The sequence below is a fragment of the Ailuropoda melanoleuca genome, chromosome 13 (genome assembly GCF_002007445.2).
Source record: "Ailuropoda melanoleuca isolate Jingjing chromosome 13, ASM200744v2, whole genome shotgun sequence".
In the NCBI taxonomy this organism is placed as follows: domain Eukaryota; kingdom Metazoa; phylum Chordata; class Mammalia; order Carnivora; family Ursidae; genus Ailuropoda; species Ailuropoda melanoleuca.
Genome location: NC_048230.1, coordinates 58594843 through 58612762, shown reverse-complemented (window position 1 = coordinate 58612762; position 17920 = coordinate 58594843). Strand labels below are relative to the sequence as shown.

At 50.7% G+C, this 17920-nt stretch overlaps 1 protein-coding gene across 23 annotated transcripts in view; it reads right to left on the bottom strand.

The window, feature by feature from the left end:
- Positions 1-17920, bottom strand: part of ZMYND8 (zinc finger MYND-type containing 8) — a 122379-nt gene that overhangs the window by 2269 nt on the left and 102190 nt on the right. For 15 of the 23 annotated variants that reach the window (XM_019807733.2, XM_019807743.2, XM_034641701.1 and 12 more), the window contains 4 exons: positions 14070-14150; positions 11909-11987; positions 9668-9907; positions 7628-7788 (listed from right to left, as the gene is read on the bottom strand). In XM_019807733.2, coding sequence (XP_019663292.2) covers positions 7628-7788; positions 9668-9907; positions 11909-11987; positions 14070-14150 — 561 coding nt within the window. Of the gene's footprint in view, positions 1-6517; positions 6585-7627; positions 7789-9667; positions 9908-11908; positions 11988-14069; positions 14151-17920 lie in introns of all 23 variants that reach the window. The other 8 variants (XM_019807737.2, XM_019807744.2, XM_002926998.4 and 5 more) reach the window with 1 other exon arrangement.

Sequence of the window (17920 nt, the reverse complement as noted above, 5' to 3'; positions counted from 1 at the left end):
GCGTGGCTGACGGTGAGAGACCCATCAGTGCACCTCCAAGACCCCATCACACCCTGGATCATCTGCCAAGTTCAGAGAGGCTGGAACGGAACTTTGTTTTTAAATCTCTTGAGATGTGATGATAATATTTAATTCAAAGAAGCCAACTGTCAAGCCCAGAGGCAGAACGAGGATGAGTGAGGAAGGGACCTGATCAGAGCCGGGGGGTGTTTCTCACCACCTGGTAACAAGGAATGCATGTGTTTAGTCCTATGTTCCAGTTTTGGAAGATACGTAATGAAGAGAAAGATAAAAATCTCCAAAGTAATGTGTTCACCCAGGAGAGACTTCTTTTTAACCATCTACATCAGTCACCGAAGGGGGGGCAGTATTCAGGCAGAGAGAACTGGGGTCAAAGGCTAGTCTTCCCAAGAGTCTTGAATCCACCTGCTCTTACTCCTTCTTCCCTATTCGTGAAACCTGCACGAGAGGGTTCTTCAGGAAGGTCTCTGGGGAATGGTGCAGCTGGTCGTCATCCAACATGAGAAAATCCTACAACACGGTAGTCAGGTGAAGGCCAGCCAGCCACATGTCTCTGCAGGACCCAGCTCCTCAGCTAACGGGACACACGGCACTGGCTGTTATGGCCAATCACTGCAGGGGAGAATGGGTGTTACCCTAGGACCCTTTCTGAAAAACAAGGGTCATCCCTTCCAGAAGTTCTCGTTCCCTACTGCGGTTTTCAACGGCCATGCGAGGCACAGCTAAGACTCGCAAAAAGGCAAAGCAAGACCCATCAACCAGAAAACAGAAGACACACCCACAAAGAGAAACGCACGCACGCACATGCTGTCTGCAGGCTGGGAACGATTCCTGGCAGCTTTGGGGACACGGGGTCCTACTTCCCCTTGTGGGCTGGGTAGCTGGGGCGCGGGCTGCCGGGCAATGGCGCTTGGGGCATCGGCAGGCTGCTGGCCGCATCTGCTGGGAACCGAAGAGCTGGCCAGGTAGCCTCGGAGTCCATCAGGGAGCCCGGGGGGCCACAACCCAAGCACCTGCTACTTGTGTTCGTCGACAGGCCGCCTGCCGTTCTCAGAACTGTGAGCTCTTTTATCCACCTCGCCCTTCTCCAACCAGAGGCATTCACAGGGGCCTAGCGCTTTTTTACTGTGCGTGTTAAACCGCGGGCAGGGCCACTGGCCACAGCACCGCGTGACGGCTGGGGATAAGGTCCACAAGGACATAAAAGCAACTCTGGGAGCCACGAATTCTACAGCATATTGAAAGCACAATTCTCAGAACCACTAGATCTGCCGACAGCCGAATTCAACCAGAGAAACGCGGGGCCAGAACCACACTAAGGCACAGAGCAGCACCCAAGGGATCCGGATTATGGAGGGGGAGTCATAATTCTTCTACCATCAAGACTGATGAGGCCGGGGCCGGTGGGGACAATGAGGAAGGCGCCGTCGTCAGGACTGGGCAAGGGGCTACAGAGGAGGTATGGAGGGGCCAACATCCTCTTCCACGATGACGGGACCCCAACAAATAACATCGGAAACCGTAGAGTCAAAAATTAGTGACAGGGAAGGGCATTCAATGACATAAGGGGTACAGTGAAGAGTTTGGTGCGGAAATAATGGAAGGTAGGACAAAAGGACAAAACAGTAACTCCAGGAGAAGGTACAGCTGTGCCCAAATGGACACATAATCCCAGCAGCCCAAGCACCTTGGCAACAAAAGGCAAGCTCAGGACAGCGGGAACCGGCCTCAAAGTCTCCGGCTCGGCCGCCAGACGCCAGCAAGACCGTACTGCGTTTAGGGACTCAGCCTTGAGGACAGGAGGTCACAGCAGAGCAGAGGGCGGGCTGGACAGGGCCGGAGGAGGAGGGGCGACAGGGGAAGAGGACCGCCAAGAGAGGGGACAAGGGACGCCTTCTCTAGCTGACAGAACCAGAACCAAAGAGTGCGCATTGCATCTGACCCAGGGAATCCCTAGAGCACGTAAACGGTGACATAGGTCATCGAGGAGGAGGGGAAGGAGAGAGGTCATCGAGGAGCCCAACTCTCATCTTCTAAACCCAGAAACCAACAAGCAATGTTGAAAACTAACGTCCAGAAACAGAAGGACAGGGAAATACATTATTTGTACGTAAGGAAGTAAGAACCAGACACATAAGTGGGGACCGGGCCTAGAACGGTCCTTCTCTGTACGATTTTATTTTCTCTAACCGTAGGCGTGTTTTGCTTTAAAATCTCAAAATTAAAAGACAAGCAGGCAGCAAGGAAGGGCGTTCCCCCTCTAGAGCTTTCTCCCTCCAACTGCCTCTTCCTCCTCACCTGCCCGGTGGCCGGGAGGCACTCTGAGTTCAGGAGCCCCCAGGGTTGCAGAGCCCACTTCCCTCCCCGAGCTCCCACCTGCACGGCCACCAATGCCAAGAGCCAGCAGACGTTACATGCGATGTACGAGGAATTCAAAGGGGCAGCAAACAAGCCAGTCTTTCTGCTTTCGCACAACCACCAGCACAAACCATTTTGTGACAAACAGAGGAAAATGGTAAGACGCAAGTCTGTTGTTCTGACCAGGCCTCCAGGCACCTCCCACTCGTATCCCTCCCGCTCATGCTCCAGGATGTCGTGGCAACACTGCCTGAAAATACTCTTCTTCCTCCAGCCTCTGACACTGAGCTCTGGGGTGTCCCCCCCACCTTTGCTAATATGCCTCCCCTCCAGCCTCGTCCCAGGTCCTAAAAGTATGGACACCTCCCAGGAGAAGCCCCGGGTGCACCTCTTTCTTTAGCCAGGACTCGCCGAGAAGGTCCTTTCTGCTGGGGCGATCCTGGGACTCTGACCAATCCCGTCTTTGTGAGACAAGGTCTCAAAACGCAGTTTAGAATTTAAGACGTCTACAGTCATTCATGGCTCAGAGCTCCATGGTGACCACACCGAGCCAGACCACGCAGTGTGAGCGCAGGAGCGTATGAGAAAGCGAGAGAGACAGGACGAACAACAGGACAGACATCTAGCTGGGCTGGGAGGAGACAGTTCGGTATGCAGCCACTGGCTACACGATGCTATTTAAATAAAGTGAAAGAACACGCTAACTTCTGTTTCTCAGTCTCATCAGCCACAGCTCGAGGGGCCGGCAGCCAGGCGCGCAAGCGGCTGCCATAGGGAACAGGGCAGGCGGAGAACGCCATTGCTGCAGAATGTTCTAGGGGGCAGCACTGCTCTAGGGGGAGATGCAGGGTGTCAAGGAAGGAACCCGGAAGTACAGGAGGGTGTTTAAATGCCACAGGAAGGGGGCGCCTGGGTGGCTCAGTCAGGGAGGCATCCAACTCAATTTCAGCTCAGGTCATGATCTTAGGGTCACGAGACTGAGCTCCACGTCGGGGTCGGCTTGGGGATTCTCTCTCTCCCTCTCCCTTTGCCCCTCCCCCTACTCATGTGATTTCGATCTCTCTCTCTCTCTCTCTCAAATAAATAAATCTTTAAAAATAAATAGATAGATAGACAGCTAACTGCCATGGGAAGGAAGCAACTGAAAGTAAGACCTGTGTCTCTGACAGGACAGGGAAGGCAAGGGAAGGACAGCTGTAGGAAGGTTTCAAGGCCGGGGGACTAGAAGGGAGGGGGGCAGCACCTGGCTGTGCACCTCTGAGGAACAGGCAAGGCCACGTGCTGTCAGTGACGGTGGAGGGAGGGGGGGAGGTCTGAAATAGAACAGAGAACTCTGGAAGCTGCCCTTGTGGAGAGTGGGAACAGGCTGCCATGCGACAATCAGGTCAGATGAACAGGCAACTGGAAACGCCTGCTTCTGAGGCTCGTGGTCAAGATGTGCGTGTGTGCGTGGTGGAACGAGCGCGGCGCCCCCTGCACAACCTTCTCTGCTGTGCACTGACGCTCAGGTGCAGGCGAGTGAAGGATAGATGGCTGGGGTTTGTCCAAGATGCGGTTCTGCCAAACGAACGTACCGGCAAGACCAGAAGGCATGGGAAGCTGGGTTACATGAGCAAGAGTGCTGCTGCAATGAGCCATGGGATCGAAGCTGGGGAAGGAGGAAGGCAGTAGGACGGAAGTGAAGAAAGCAAAGAGTTAGTACGTCTGGAAGCAGGGGTGGAAGGGAGAGGCCACATCCACAGCCCTGACTTTCCCCAGGCATCAGTGCCTTATTAGTTGAGCCATACAAAACTGCCGACATTCAACTATTTTTGACTTACAATTTCATACGGGTCAACCTAAGTATTCCCAGCACCGTGGGTGAGAGCACGTCTGGAGTCTGAGAAATTGGGACTCAAGTCCTGGCTCTGACACTCGCTCACTCAGAGTTACTCGTGCATGTGACCTGACTTCTCACGGCCTCGACATCCTCATCTGCGTAATGGAAACAGTCACTTCTCTCACAGAAGCTGGGAATAAATGCACTACGAAGCCCAACTGCTTCACGCTCTTCCGTAAGCATCAATTAAGCGCTCTTCTGACTTCCCCTGAAGCTCTAGGAATACGGGCGCTGGCTACGTTCTTCACCCCTACATCCCCAGCCCTAGCCAGGACCTGGCCCCAGAGACACTCGACAAACCCTGATGCACCTCCAATCACGTGCAAATGGCCTAGTGCCGCGCATCCTCCAAGAACCTCAAGCAGAACTCAGGATCCTGCCCTCTCTCCCCCTCCCCTGTACCGTCCCCAGACTCCTCAGGGATTATTGTCTGCCCCCAACCCACGCAGTACCAAGTCACCAGCACCTTCGGGGGCCCCTGGCCTCCTCTCTCCGATGTGAACCATCCTTTCCACCCACTTGGGACACCCGTGTGCTTCAGGTCAGGGGTCTGCCAACGACGGGCCCAGGGGCCCAATCCACCCCAGTGCCTGAATTTTCCAATACAGATTGTCCTTGGAGCACAGCCACACTCATGTGCAACTCACGTACCAAACATATTATCCATGTGCTTCATCCTACAAGGGCAGAGCTCAACAGCTGTGACACAGACCACAGGGCCCGCAACGCCTAAAACAGTCACTCTCTGACCTTTTACAGAAAGTCGACCAGCCCCTGGGCTGGGTAACCCCTCATCACCTCAGATGTGCAACAGGACGCGTGCCCAACCATGTTCCTGCATGCAGTCGTCCTCGCTGCACCAGACTGAGCAGTCAGTGTCCCCAGGGTTGCGCTGAGCCCGCTTCCCTGCCCCAAAACTTGAACAGTGCCCCCCCCATCCTTAGCGCTGCTCCCCCACCCTGGCCTTTCTCACACCACCTTCACAATTCCGACACAGCCACAGTCCTAACAGACCGCTTATTCCATGCTCTTAGTCTAAGCTCACTTTACACTGAAAAAAACAAAAACAAAACAGAAATTTAAAATCACTACCTACATCACTGACGGAAAATCGACAATACTTGCCACAGACAGAGGGCATCTCTACAAATAAACATAATGAAAAGCAAATTGTACTATGAACGTCCAGACAGATACCAAGTCTGCTCTTTGTTAAAACGAGAAACCAGAAAATATCAGAGAGGTGCGAAAGGCTTCTTAGCACTAAACTGAACTCTTCTTGGGGGTTCAGTCAGAGGACTGGAGGGAAGGGAGTGGGGAACGACTTTTCAACAGGCAGTTCGATCGTATTTAATCCCAGGTTCACCTTCTCCCTAAAGTCGGCTCGAGCCACTCCCTCTTACCCCCTTCCCTCAATCTGAACCCCACTCCCCAGGCCCTCCGAGAAACCCTCCCCAGCTATGGGTGCTCACAACGGACACCACTTCCTCCTCCGTGCTCTGAGTACACGGAAGGGAAGGACCATGTCTGGTTTTCAGCTAAAGAGAATCATTCAGCAGAAACAAAGATCCTGGAGCTAAGGGACCCTGAATTAAGCAAACTGTCCTCAATGGGGCACCTTCTGTGAACCCTCTGGAATCACCCAAAATTGGTTTAGGAGGGGGCAGGAAAATGACCCTTCAGGCTAGAATGGAGGACAGCTCAAACCCCAAAGAAGAGAAAAACTAAAAACTTAGTCCCAGAAAACACCCCAAAATGGCCTACCGGGTTATTCCTCAAGAGGAAAGATTTTTACAGAAAGATCACCCACCTAAAAATTTTCTTTTCTCTAAAGTCTCACGTGCCCTTGCCCACAAAATGCGGGCATTGGGACGTCAGAAATAGAGTTCCAGATGGTTTCGCTCACTGTGGTCATTTCCCTGAGGGCAAAAGGACTGCCCAACCTAGCGCACACCTTCTACCCCACCCCAGGTCAGCAACAGAACCCTCCTTTCGAATGAAGTTTTATGTGGAACCCCATTAAATAAAACAAACCCAGGGGAAAATTGATCAGTTTGGAGAGGTGCCTGAAAGCTGCCTTGCCCGGCCACTCCCTCACCCCCCAATGACCTGCCCAGGGCACCCCCAAAGATCCCTAAGGATCCACAGTGGTTGGAAAACCACTGCCCTAAACCCTTGAAGTTCTCCCTGAGAAAATGGCTTCCCCTCTGCCCGTGAGAAATTGTGAGAGCACCGTTCACCCACCAGGGGGCAACATACCAGAGCCTTGGTTGGAGCCTAAGAGAATGGAGGAGGGCGTCTCCCTGGAGCCAGAAAGGTCGAGGGTCTAAAAATACAAAAAGAGAGAGATGGACACAAGGCACGGGGGCCAATGTAGCCCCCCAGGGAAGCCTAGGGATCCATGGGGGTGCTCATCACTGCCCCCAAGGCACCTCTGTGCCCTCTGCCTGGTGTGCGCAGGCAGGGGGGGCCAGGTCAGCTGGGGTGGCCCTGCGCCTGTGCTCGGTCTCCCAGAGTGGACAGGCTGGAACACAGTAATGGGGTGGCCCCTTACTCAACTCAACAGCCTTAGCTTCTAGAACATTCACTGTTTCCTCGACTTCCTTCACTGACCTACCTACCCTCCAGAGTTCCGCCCACATTCAAAAAGGAAGTATGTGACATCAAAAGGATTATCCAGCTCGCTTTTATTTCACATGAACCCCTTACCAGGCAATACTATCAATGAAATCAAAGGGTGTGGATGGCATGAGGACTTGCTCTTTTCCTAATACACACTGAAATAAATACATAATGACTACAAATGTAAAACATTATCAATGTGCCAACGAAAATAACTTTTGCATACAATCCATGTGACATACGACCACACACGGGGAACTAGGAGGTGCAACCTTTGCTTTCCAATATGGCAGCTACTAGCTTGATGTGACTATTTATATTTAAATTAATTAAAATTAAAATTGAAGTGTGAGTCTTTGCTCACACCAGCCAGGGTTCAAGCGCTCAAGAGCCACATGTGGCTAGTGGATACCACGCCGGGCAGAGCAGACACAGAACATTTCCATCATCACAGAAGGTTCTGCTGGACAGCACTGTTGTAAACTTTGAGAGTCCCCGGAGAGCAGCTGCCAAGTCGCACAAATGTCCACTTGGGCTCCACGTCCCTGTCCCGGCCCGCATGCCCACTGGTGAAAAGAAGCTCTGCTACGACTGTCACCCCCAGCAGCAGTCTGACTGCCCTGACCACCTTGCAGCAAACCTCCTACCACATGGGACTTGCAGAGGTGTCAGGCGTGGGGACAGGTGCGGAGACTCCGCGTGGCCCAGAGTGTGGGTGTCACTGGCCAAAGGCGAGCGGCTACTCACCGACCCGCTGTCCTTGCTCTTCTCCGCTGACGTCTCCTTGTCTTTCGAGGTGCTGGCTGTTTCCGTAGGGGCTGCCTGGGTGCTGGAAGAGCTCCCCTGCGATGACTTGTTTAGTGTTTCTGTGTTCACCTCGGCATCTGCTTCCTGCTGAGGAGCCGTAGCTGGGGGAAAAGGAAGAGAGAAGCCGCGTGTGAGCCGAGTGCCGCAACTTCCAGAACAGCAGGAAGCCCCACTCTGCACGAGGCCCCGTGCCACCCGTAACGGGCAGCTGCTGCGCGGCCCCACCCAGGGGCTTTTCCAGTTTTCCAGATGCTGAAATTCCAGACTTAGTGTGAAAATAGGTGAATTTTTAACAGTTCATTAGTTCAAGTTTTATGAAGTCATTCTGGAGACGAAAGCATGATGGTGTGGAACAGATGAAGCCCGTCAGCAGAGCCCCTGTCACCACGGATCTAGAATTACTCATTCCACAATTTCTCACGTTAGACCTATTTTAGCCCCGTGGACTCGCCTGCTTCTAACGCAAGGCGGGGACGTCCACCTGAAGAACACCACGGTGTCTAAGGCAGAGAGTATCCAGACATGGCAGAAGCTTAGAACACCTGAAAGGAAGTTCAGAAAGATGGGCATCATAATGCCACAAATACAGAAAACTGAAGGACACTTTGGCCATCTTGTAAGAGTAGCAGCAAAAGGCTCATCAGATACATTCCAGAACTTAGGAGAATTTAACCACTGCAAAAAGAGATTTAAAAAGTAGCCATTAAGACGACACCTCCCTAAAGGTTAAAGAACCCAGCAATGGATGATTCAATGCTGCCTTTTTAAAATAACGAAATAACCGATCTAAGCAGGAGTTGGCATACTAGCGCCACCTATCTGTGTCAATAAAGTTTTACTGGCACAAAGCCACACCCACCATTTACATATTGTCTAGGACTGCCTTCTCCCCAAATCAGCACAATGGAGCAGTTGCAACACACCCCATGGCCCACAAACGCAGAAGTATTTACTCTGTGGACCTTCATGGAAAATGTTTGCCAACCCTTGGCCTTGGGAGTGCGTCTCAATCCTGGTCATTCACATTATCACCTTCAAAAAGTCTGCCTGTCTAACAGACACACTACCTTATTAATTATTTAATTTTTAATTAAATGAATTCTTTAAAACAGAGGCTTTTGGGGCACCTAGGTGGCCCAGTGAGAAGCATCCAACTCTTAATTTCGGCTCTGGTCATGATCTCAGGGCCGTGAGATGGAGCCCTGAATTGGGCTCTGTGCTGAGAGGAGCCTGCTGAACATTCTCTCTCTCCCGCTGTCTCTACCCCTTCCCCCACTCGCGCTCGCTCTCAAAGAAAAGAGGCTTTTAACTCTAAGCATATAAAGCTAATAGAAAAATAAGCTAACTGTAAAAATTAATTTCTAAAATATTACTAATAAATTCTAGCTAGACAGTGTGTTCTGCTGGAGGCACCCAGCCTGAGGGGCTGCTTGTTCTAGACGAGAAAGAGAGGACAAAGATTAGCTCCAAACCAACACCTTTTCCTTCCCATGAGAACTGGGAATCCATGTTACTTCAAGCTAGGAGTCCAGTATTTAGAAGCACGATTTCTCAACTTTAGTACAATTGGCCCTTTTGGGCCAGATCATTTGCCGTCACGGGCGGGGCTGTCCTGTGCGCTGGAGGGAGCTTGGCGGCATCTCTGGCCTCTCCCCTCCGGATGTCAGTAGCGCCCACCTCGGTTAGGACAACCACAACTGTGGGCGATCACGCCCAGTGTTTTGGGATGGGGCCCAAAGTCACCCCGTTGAGAACCATGACACTTCACATGAAACTACACTCAGCCAAGTTAACGGAGAAGAGCCCAGAAGTGCAACACAGCCGGGCCTCACGGGTCAGCAACGTGTCTGCATGAGACTGGCAAGGGACAGGGCATGCCAACCTTGCCACACCAGTCTGCTCGGTGGGCCTGTGGGTCACGGGGGAGCCAAACGCCCACCCTACTGGGGCCGGGACCGGGATGCAGCCACACGGCCATACCTGACTGGGTACAGGACTTCATGTGTTCGGGCCAGTGGGCCTGCTGGCAGGGGTAGTCACAATAGCTGGTGTTCCAACAGCAGTAGAAAATGGCCTCCTTCTTGCAGTTGGCACACCACTGCTTCTTCTTGGTCTCGTCCACCGCCTGCTGCTTCTCCAGCTCCAGCTGCTTCTTCACCTCGGCAATGAGCCGGTCCCGCTCCTGCTCCAGGCTCTGCCGCATCTCCGCCATGGTCAGCTCTGACGGGGACGGAAGAGGACAGACACCGCTTCATCACCAGTCCCCCGGCCCAGGGCAGGGAGGCTTTCATACCAGATCAGACAGACGTCAGGGTATGGGTTCCGACAGACACGAGTGCGGATCGTGGCTCCGAGGTGCCCCGGCTGTGCGACCCCCAGGCGAGTAACGTAGCCGGGCTACGCCCAGTATCTGCACCCTTCAAGGGAGCATTCATCACACTGCCCTGTGCGTGACGGCGAGGGTCAGGTGCCCAACGAGGGGGAGTAGGTCTCTCAGATGGCATTCATCACACTGCCCTGTGCGTGACGGCGAGGGTCAGGTGCCCAACGAGAGGGAGTAGGTCTCTCAGATGGCATGTCTGGGTGGCATTCACCAGCAGGGTGAATTTTCTATTATTTTCTATCTGCCCAACAGGCAGATAACCAGAGCCCCCTGTGATGCTGTGGGAAGTCCTCAAATAAACCTCGAAGCAATTTCCGCTAAGCTCACTTTGAGCAATATCCTCAGTACGAGCTTTTCTATCAACCAAATACTGACACAGCACCCAGCATATGTGCGCACGTGCTGTCTGAGCACCTAGAATCAATTCCCTTCATCTTCATACTAACCCTACTATAACATCCCTTTCAAGGGTAAGGAAACTGAGGCACGTGGCTACTAAGGGCAGAGTTGACACTGGATCTCAGACACGCTTTCTATTTCGCGTTCAGGGCAATGGATTAAATCTACCACATAGGGCCCTGTGACTGATCATTACGGCTGATCAACTATCAAACTCGCTGTCTACACCACTTCCTTCTTTCACTTCAGACAAGAAGTTCATGCACAGTTCACCTGGGGGTGACCTGCACGCCAAGAGAAAAATAAAGGATCCTTCGATCATTAAAATTCTCTTCCTGAAATTAAACCATGCATGCATGCACGCACGCACGCACCTCTAAAAACACCAGGAAAAGATGGGGGCGCCTGGGGGGCTCAGCCGGTTAAGCGTCTGACTCTTGATTTCAGCTCAGGTCATGAAATCAGGTCATGAGCCCCTGCGTCAGGCTCCGTGCTGGGCGTGGAATCTGCTTATGATTTCCGCTCTCCCTCTCCCTCTGCTCCTTCCCCACCCTGGCTCTTTCACACATGTGCGATCTCTCGCTCTCTCAAAATTAATTAATTAAAATTTTAACAACACACCAGAAAGAAAATCAACCCCTTGCCCTTCCGCCAGACACAGCGTCTCTGTCCCTTGCAGCCCACTGCCCTCGCCTCTCACCGGGGAGCCCGCATGTTGTTTTGCAAATGTGCAGCCAATTATTTTAAAATGGAGAGATTCTGCATAAAAATACATTCTTTGACTTCACTAGAAAACAAGAAGAAGCCACAACATCCAACCTAACTTCCTCTATGACAACACGCTGCGGAGCAGAGCGGAGGAGCGGAGGGTTCCTTCCCCGCGTGGCCGCATAAAGGTTTGCGTTTGCGATATGCGATGTCACCACCATCACCTGCGAGCAGGCGGGCACACCTGGGACACCCGACAGCTCCCAGCACTCGGACTCTGAGGCTGACCCTACGTGACAGTCCGAAGGAAAACGCTCCACCTCTGGGGGGAAAGCCTTTAACAGCATGGACACAGACTGTCGGGCCCAAGACAGCACCCAGTCCAAACCAGGGAGCAACACAGTAGCGTCCTCCGCAGTGTGGGGCACACAGGTGTTTGAGACTTTGTTGAAATGCCCAATATTCAACGAGGAGGAAGGAACGTCTGGAGCCACAGTGCCCGGACCTGAATCCCAGCTGTGGGACTCCCAACAGACCTGCTCAACGTGTCTGTGCCTCACTTACACCTGCTTTTACATCTGGTCCGACGCTCCAGGATTCCGTGGTCTCCCTGGCAGTAGGACATCCCCAAGCGCACTTCAGACTGAGTGCACACCCCGGACCTGCCTCCACAGCTGCAGAGCAGCTCACACCCAACCGTCCTGAGGACGGACCGAGTCGTCGGGCCTCACCCAGGTTGTGCTTCATTTCGGAGAGCTCCTGCTGGTGCAGCCACTGCAGTTTCTCTATCTCGATCCTCAGCCTGCGGATCTGTAACGAGGGGGAGTAGGACTCTCAGACGGCATGTCTGGGTGGCATTCACCAGCAGGGCTCGAAACCTGACCCCCAGCTCTAGGAGTCAATGCCACGCAGTGGATCAGGGCGTAAAGCAGCCCGGCTGCTGCAGTCCAGAGAGGTGGGCACCAGTGCGTTACCCCAAACGCAAGAGAAATTCTGTTTCTGAAAACCAAATACAGCTGGCCCTTGAACAACATGGGGGAGGGGGGGCTAGGGGCACCAGCTCCCCCGCGCAGTCAAAAATCTACATATAATTTTTGACTCCCAAAAACGTAATAGCCTACTTGACCAGGAAGCCTTACCAAAAGCATAAAGAGTTGACGAACACATACATTCTACATATAAGATACTGTACCCCATACGATTAAGTAAGCTCCAGAAAAGACAATATGAAGAAAATCACAAGAAGGGAAAATGCATTTGACAGTACTGCTGGAAAAAATCCACATAAAATGGATGAGCAGAGGGGCGCCTGGGTGGCACAGCGGTTGGGCGTCTGCCTTCGGCTCAGGGCGTGATCCCGACGTTATGGGATCGAGCCCCACATCAGGCTCCTCCGCTATGAGCCTGCTTCTTCCTCTCCTACTCCCCCTGCTTGTGTTCCCTCTCTTGCTGGCTGTCTCTATCTCTGTCAAATAAATAAATAAAATCTTTTAAAAAAAAAATATGGATGAGCAGAGTTCAAACCCATTTTTCAAGGGTCAACAATACACGCAGTCTATCTTTTCCAAGAAATACTGGCTCCAGGAAAAGCCACTTCAAGTAAAAATGGGGAGTGGGGGGGCGCAGGGGCTGGCTCAGTTGCTAAAGCATAGTGACCCTTGCTTGATCTCAGGGTTGTCTCACGATGGGCACAGAGTTTACTTTAAACATGAATGAATGAATGAATAACAAGAACCAGATTTTCATAATAAATTAAAACATAAAAGGTTTGATTAGAACTTTGGTCTAAAAAAATGAAACTAGGGACGCCTGGGGGGGCTCAGTCAGTTAAGTGTCTGCCTTCGGCTCAAGTCATGATCCCACGGTCCTAGGATTGAGCCTGAGCAGGGAGCCTGCTTCTCCCTCTCCCTCTGCCTCTGCCTCCTGCTCCCTTTGCTTGTGTTCTCTCTGTCAAATCAATAAATGAAATCTTACCAAAAGAAAGAAACAAACAAACAAACTAAAACAAATGGGGGGGGGTGCATATTGCCTCTTTAAATTCTGAAAAATTCCGGCACACCATCTGGACCCCAAGGTTTCACACAAGACATTATGGGTCCGTGTCTCCAACCACATGCCAATTCTTAAATCGAACAAAAAAACAATGAAGTATGGGGGGTGCGTTTTTCTAAACCAACATTGTCCCTTGTCTATGACATCCCTGACCTAATCACAAAGAGGGTCACATGAGCAAAATATCTCAGGGGACTCACTGATTCCTCAGGACCTCTCTCACATCGTTCTCTGTTGAAAGCCTATTAGGAAACTTTCCCAGAGATTCACTCCTCTTCTGAGGGCCTAGCCCTGCCAGGTCCTCGTAGGTCAATGCCTTGCGTGGAATTTCCCAGTCTCCAACATCACTTTGAATGACTTCAAGAAATCCTGCCACTCATCATTTCACCTGGTGACTCTCGCATCTGGCTTACCATGAATCAGCCCAAGGAAAGGAGTTCAAGGAGGTCTATTTTTATAAATGGTCACTTGGTAAGTGGACAATTTAATGTCTTAACCACTCCATTCCCTAGGCAACCACATAATTGTGGAGGCTCTCACAATTCCTGGACAACAAGGATCACTTAGATTAAAAAAGTCCACAGTTACAGAGAGCCAGGAGACAACTACACATGGGGCCGAAGGAACGGACCAGGGGTTGAACTCAGGCTCCGGTGGGGGCTGTCCTCTGATCACACAAAGCAGGGTGTGTCGTCTGGCTAAATGAAGAAGTACCCTCCCCAACAACCACAATGGGCACGGCACCCTGGAGGGACTTCCAGAGAAGCTGCTTCCTGGCACCATTTTACAGCAGCCCATAAAACATTCTTAGCAAGGAAGGAATTATGTGTCATCTCTGACCTCGGCTATTGTGCTTCCGGTAGTGTTTTTAGAAAGATCGTTGTATATCTCTGTCATCGTTCCTTTTATTGCATCCATCATCTGAAAGATAAAAACAGAAACAATTCAGGTGATTGCTTCCCTGAGGCTTTTCGAGGGGACAGACATCTAAAATCCACCTCACACAAAGCAGCAGGGGTTCTCAACAGGGGGCTGCTCTGCCCCTCACAGGACATTTGGCATCTGTGGTGGTTGTGGCGGAGGGGCGGGGGAGGGGGGACGGCATCTACTGGGTGGATGCCAAGGATGACCAAACACCTGGCAGGGCACAGCACGGCCCCCACAACAAAGACTTCTCCAGCCCAAGATGTCACTAGTGCTGAGGCGGAGAAACCGGCATAAACCGGGATGAAGCAGCTCGAATCAAGCTGGCTTCCGTAGCCACAGGCTCATCTGGAGGCCCCGAAATTCCGCCCCAGGCATGTCTGGTGTGGCCAGCACCGTGGGTTCGAGGGGAGGGAACGTTTCCTTTTGTGACTGTTGTTTCTTAATAACTTCCCCTTAAAAAAAATAAAACAAAAAGAAACAAACAAAAACTGTTTTATTGAGATCTCATTCATATACCAATTCAGCCATTTTCAGCACACAAATCAACAGCTTCTACTGGATTCAGAGCTGCACATCTGTCCCCATGGTTCAGGACCTTCACAACACCCCAAAAAGACAACCCACTGCCCATTAGCTTTCTCCCCTGAAGAGCCCAATCGCCCCCACCACTGATCTGCGTTCCACACCTAAGGATTTGCTTCTCTAGATATTTTCTACCTATGGACTCACACAGTATGTGGTCCTTCCTGACTGCCTTCTTCAACTTAGCACAACATTTTCGAGATTTATCTGTGTCACAGGTCCTGGAAGTATTTCATTCCTTTTTATGGACGAATACTATAGTCTGTGTGTGGATATAGCTGGTTCGGGATCTGAAGGCCTTCAGTCAGGGCATTCATTCACCACCGTTCCAGTTTGCTTCCCATCTTCCTTTGCTTTAACCATCTGATCCCTGAAGGCGTCAGCGAGTTTGTGACATCAGCTCAGGTCCACACAGCAAGCACCTAGTTATCTGCTGACTGCGTAGTGTCTGCAAGGTGATTTCTCTCCTACCTCCCACTTGCTGGCTGATCCCGCGCCCATCACAGGAGAAAGAGGAGGGGACAGGAGACAAAACAAGGCCTCTAGGCCTGATCTGCTCGCTGCCAAGTCTCCACTGTGTTTTGCACTTTGTTCCCATCCAGCGAGAAGGCAAGACACAGACCACCCTTGTATCTGATGCCCGAGCTTTGCTCCCACCATTGTCCTCTCTCTGAGCCTTGGTTTCCCCATGTAGAAAAAAGGATAATCGCAGTGCCCCATGTAGGGTGTGCGCAAAGATTACACGAGAAGTCCGTGTGAAGACTACGGTTCAGAGGAGGTGTTCAGAAATACCTGTTCATCTTATTTCTACAGAAAAAAAAAAAAATTCACATGAGCTTTAACTATGAAATTGTCAACCCCCAAAACAGTAACACCCAAATTTACCCCAAGATGGGGAGAAAATGAACACAATGTCTGTTGAGATTTCCTCTCCTAGCTTGTTTCGGGGGCCACACATGGACGCTGCCAGGAAAAACACTTTGTGCTTATGCAGTTGCTCCGTATGGGCCTTCCTGCCCTGCTGCGCCAACCATGTCAAGTTAAAACATTAAAACTAAATTGCTTTACAAGAAAACTTTAGAAAGCAGATGAAATTCAATACATTACTAATGCAATGGTTACATTCCATTTTAAAGAAATCATGGATTTGTGGATGGACTTTCCCTCTTTCTTCCAAATATAGCAAAGAACACAACATTACTGAAAGAGGACCCTTCTGCCAAAACACACAAATCTGGGTCTTTGACTGCGGGTCACCTCGGAGACAGGAAAGTTCATCAGCTCCAAAAATATGTCACTGTGTTCATTTTCTTAACTGCAAAGAAAATGTCTATCAAAAAGTCCATCCCTCAATTTTGCTGTCAAAAGGGGCAGCCGAAGGTAATGGAATAAAACTAGCTGCAGGAGCTCAGAAAACTAACTAGAGCCACTCAGCAGGCCTCAGTTTCCCCATCTGTAAACAGGCAGCTTGGACCAAATCAATGGAAGGTGGTATCAGGATGGATTATAAGCAGAACAAGAGACCATTTAGACAATACCAGACACCTTCTTCTATTTCAAGATTTTTTTTTTTAAAGATTTTATTTATTTATTTGACAGAGATAGAGACAGCTAGTGAGAGAGGGAACACAAGCAGGGGGAGTGGGAGAGGAAGAAGCAGGCTCATAGCGGAGGAGCCTGACGTGGGGCTCGATCCCACAACGCCGGGATCACGCCCTGAGCCGAAGGCAGACGCTTAACCGCAGTGCCACCCAGGCGCCCCTCAAGATTTTATTTATGTAATTGTCAGAGAGAGAGAGAGAGAGAGAGAGATAGAGAGAGCACACACACAAGCAGGGGAGCAGCAGGCAGAGAGAGAAGCAGGCTCCCTGCTGAGCAAAGAGCCTAATGCGGGACTCGATCCCAGAACCCTGGGATCATGACCTGAGCCAAAGGCAGATGCTTAACTGACTGAGCCACCCAGGAGCCCCCAGACACGTTCTTAAATCAGTATGAAAACAAGACCCCCCCCCTTTTCCATTCTCCTGTAACCCTGCACATCGCATTAGGAAGAAGTCTCCGTTCGGTGCCAGTATGTACCAAATACGTGTGACAATCTCTCTTTTTAACCAAAAGAAAACAGACTTTGGCTTCAAGCCTAGACAAGGAATGGTGACCTGACAATGTTAGGCTCAATTTTATTGTAGTTCTAGATGAAGGCAATTTAAATAAAATTAAATGTAACTCAAATAAAAATATTAAATCAATACTAGCTGGTCGACAGGGAAGACTAAAATCTTGGGAGTGGCCATAAATGACTATACCTTGAATCCCTGCCATTCTGACAGTCAGCAACTCTGCAACAATTCATGCATTTTATTCAAAAGGAGGACAGACAGTAAATGAGAGACAAAGTCATCCCCGAGCCTGGTTCTGATTCTCGCTCTAGCTGGGGGGAGGTGGGGNGGGCCGGGGGGGGGGCATTACATTGGGTTGCTTAAAAAAGCCACGTGCAAGAACAAGGAGTTCATGGACACTGGACATCTGTGGTCAGTAGGCTTCATGGGAATCCACAAAGCGAAGGACCTAGCTGAACCATGCTGACTCCTGACTGCAGAAACCGTGAGATAAGAAACGTGAGTTGTTTTAAATTGCTTTTGTTTTGTGTCCGTTTGTTATGAAGTGATACCTGATACACCTAGAGAGAAGGGATAAAAAGAAAATGACCAACAAAAACACACCCGTAAAAGATTATAAATGCCTCTTGTCATCCAGAACTAAAAGGAGCCTACCTTTAACACAGCACGATAAAGCAACTCTTTATCATCAGACGTCAAGAATTCTAGATACAACTATTCCCAACGATTGTCGCCCACTCTTACTACAAACCTGAACAATTTACTCATTACTAATTAGTCATGTACCCATTTGTGAAGAGTAAATTATTATTACTGCCTCCTCAGCAACGTACTAAATGCTCTTACTAGGTTAATACTCATTAACTACTACTACTAGCCACTGAGAGTAACAAGCCTGATGCAGAGAAGTCAGGCACCCCATGCATTCACTCCGCAACTCTGTAGCGACACCTGCCGTGCGCCAGGCACGTTTCTAGGCCCTGGAGGTCAGCCAAGCCGACAAAATCCTGCTCTCACGGAGCTGACATTCTGGTGGTGATTCTGCTACGAAGCAGTCTGTCGCAG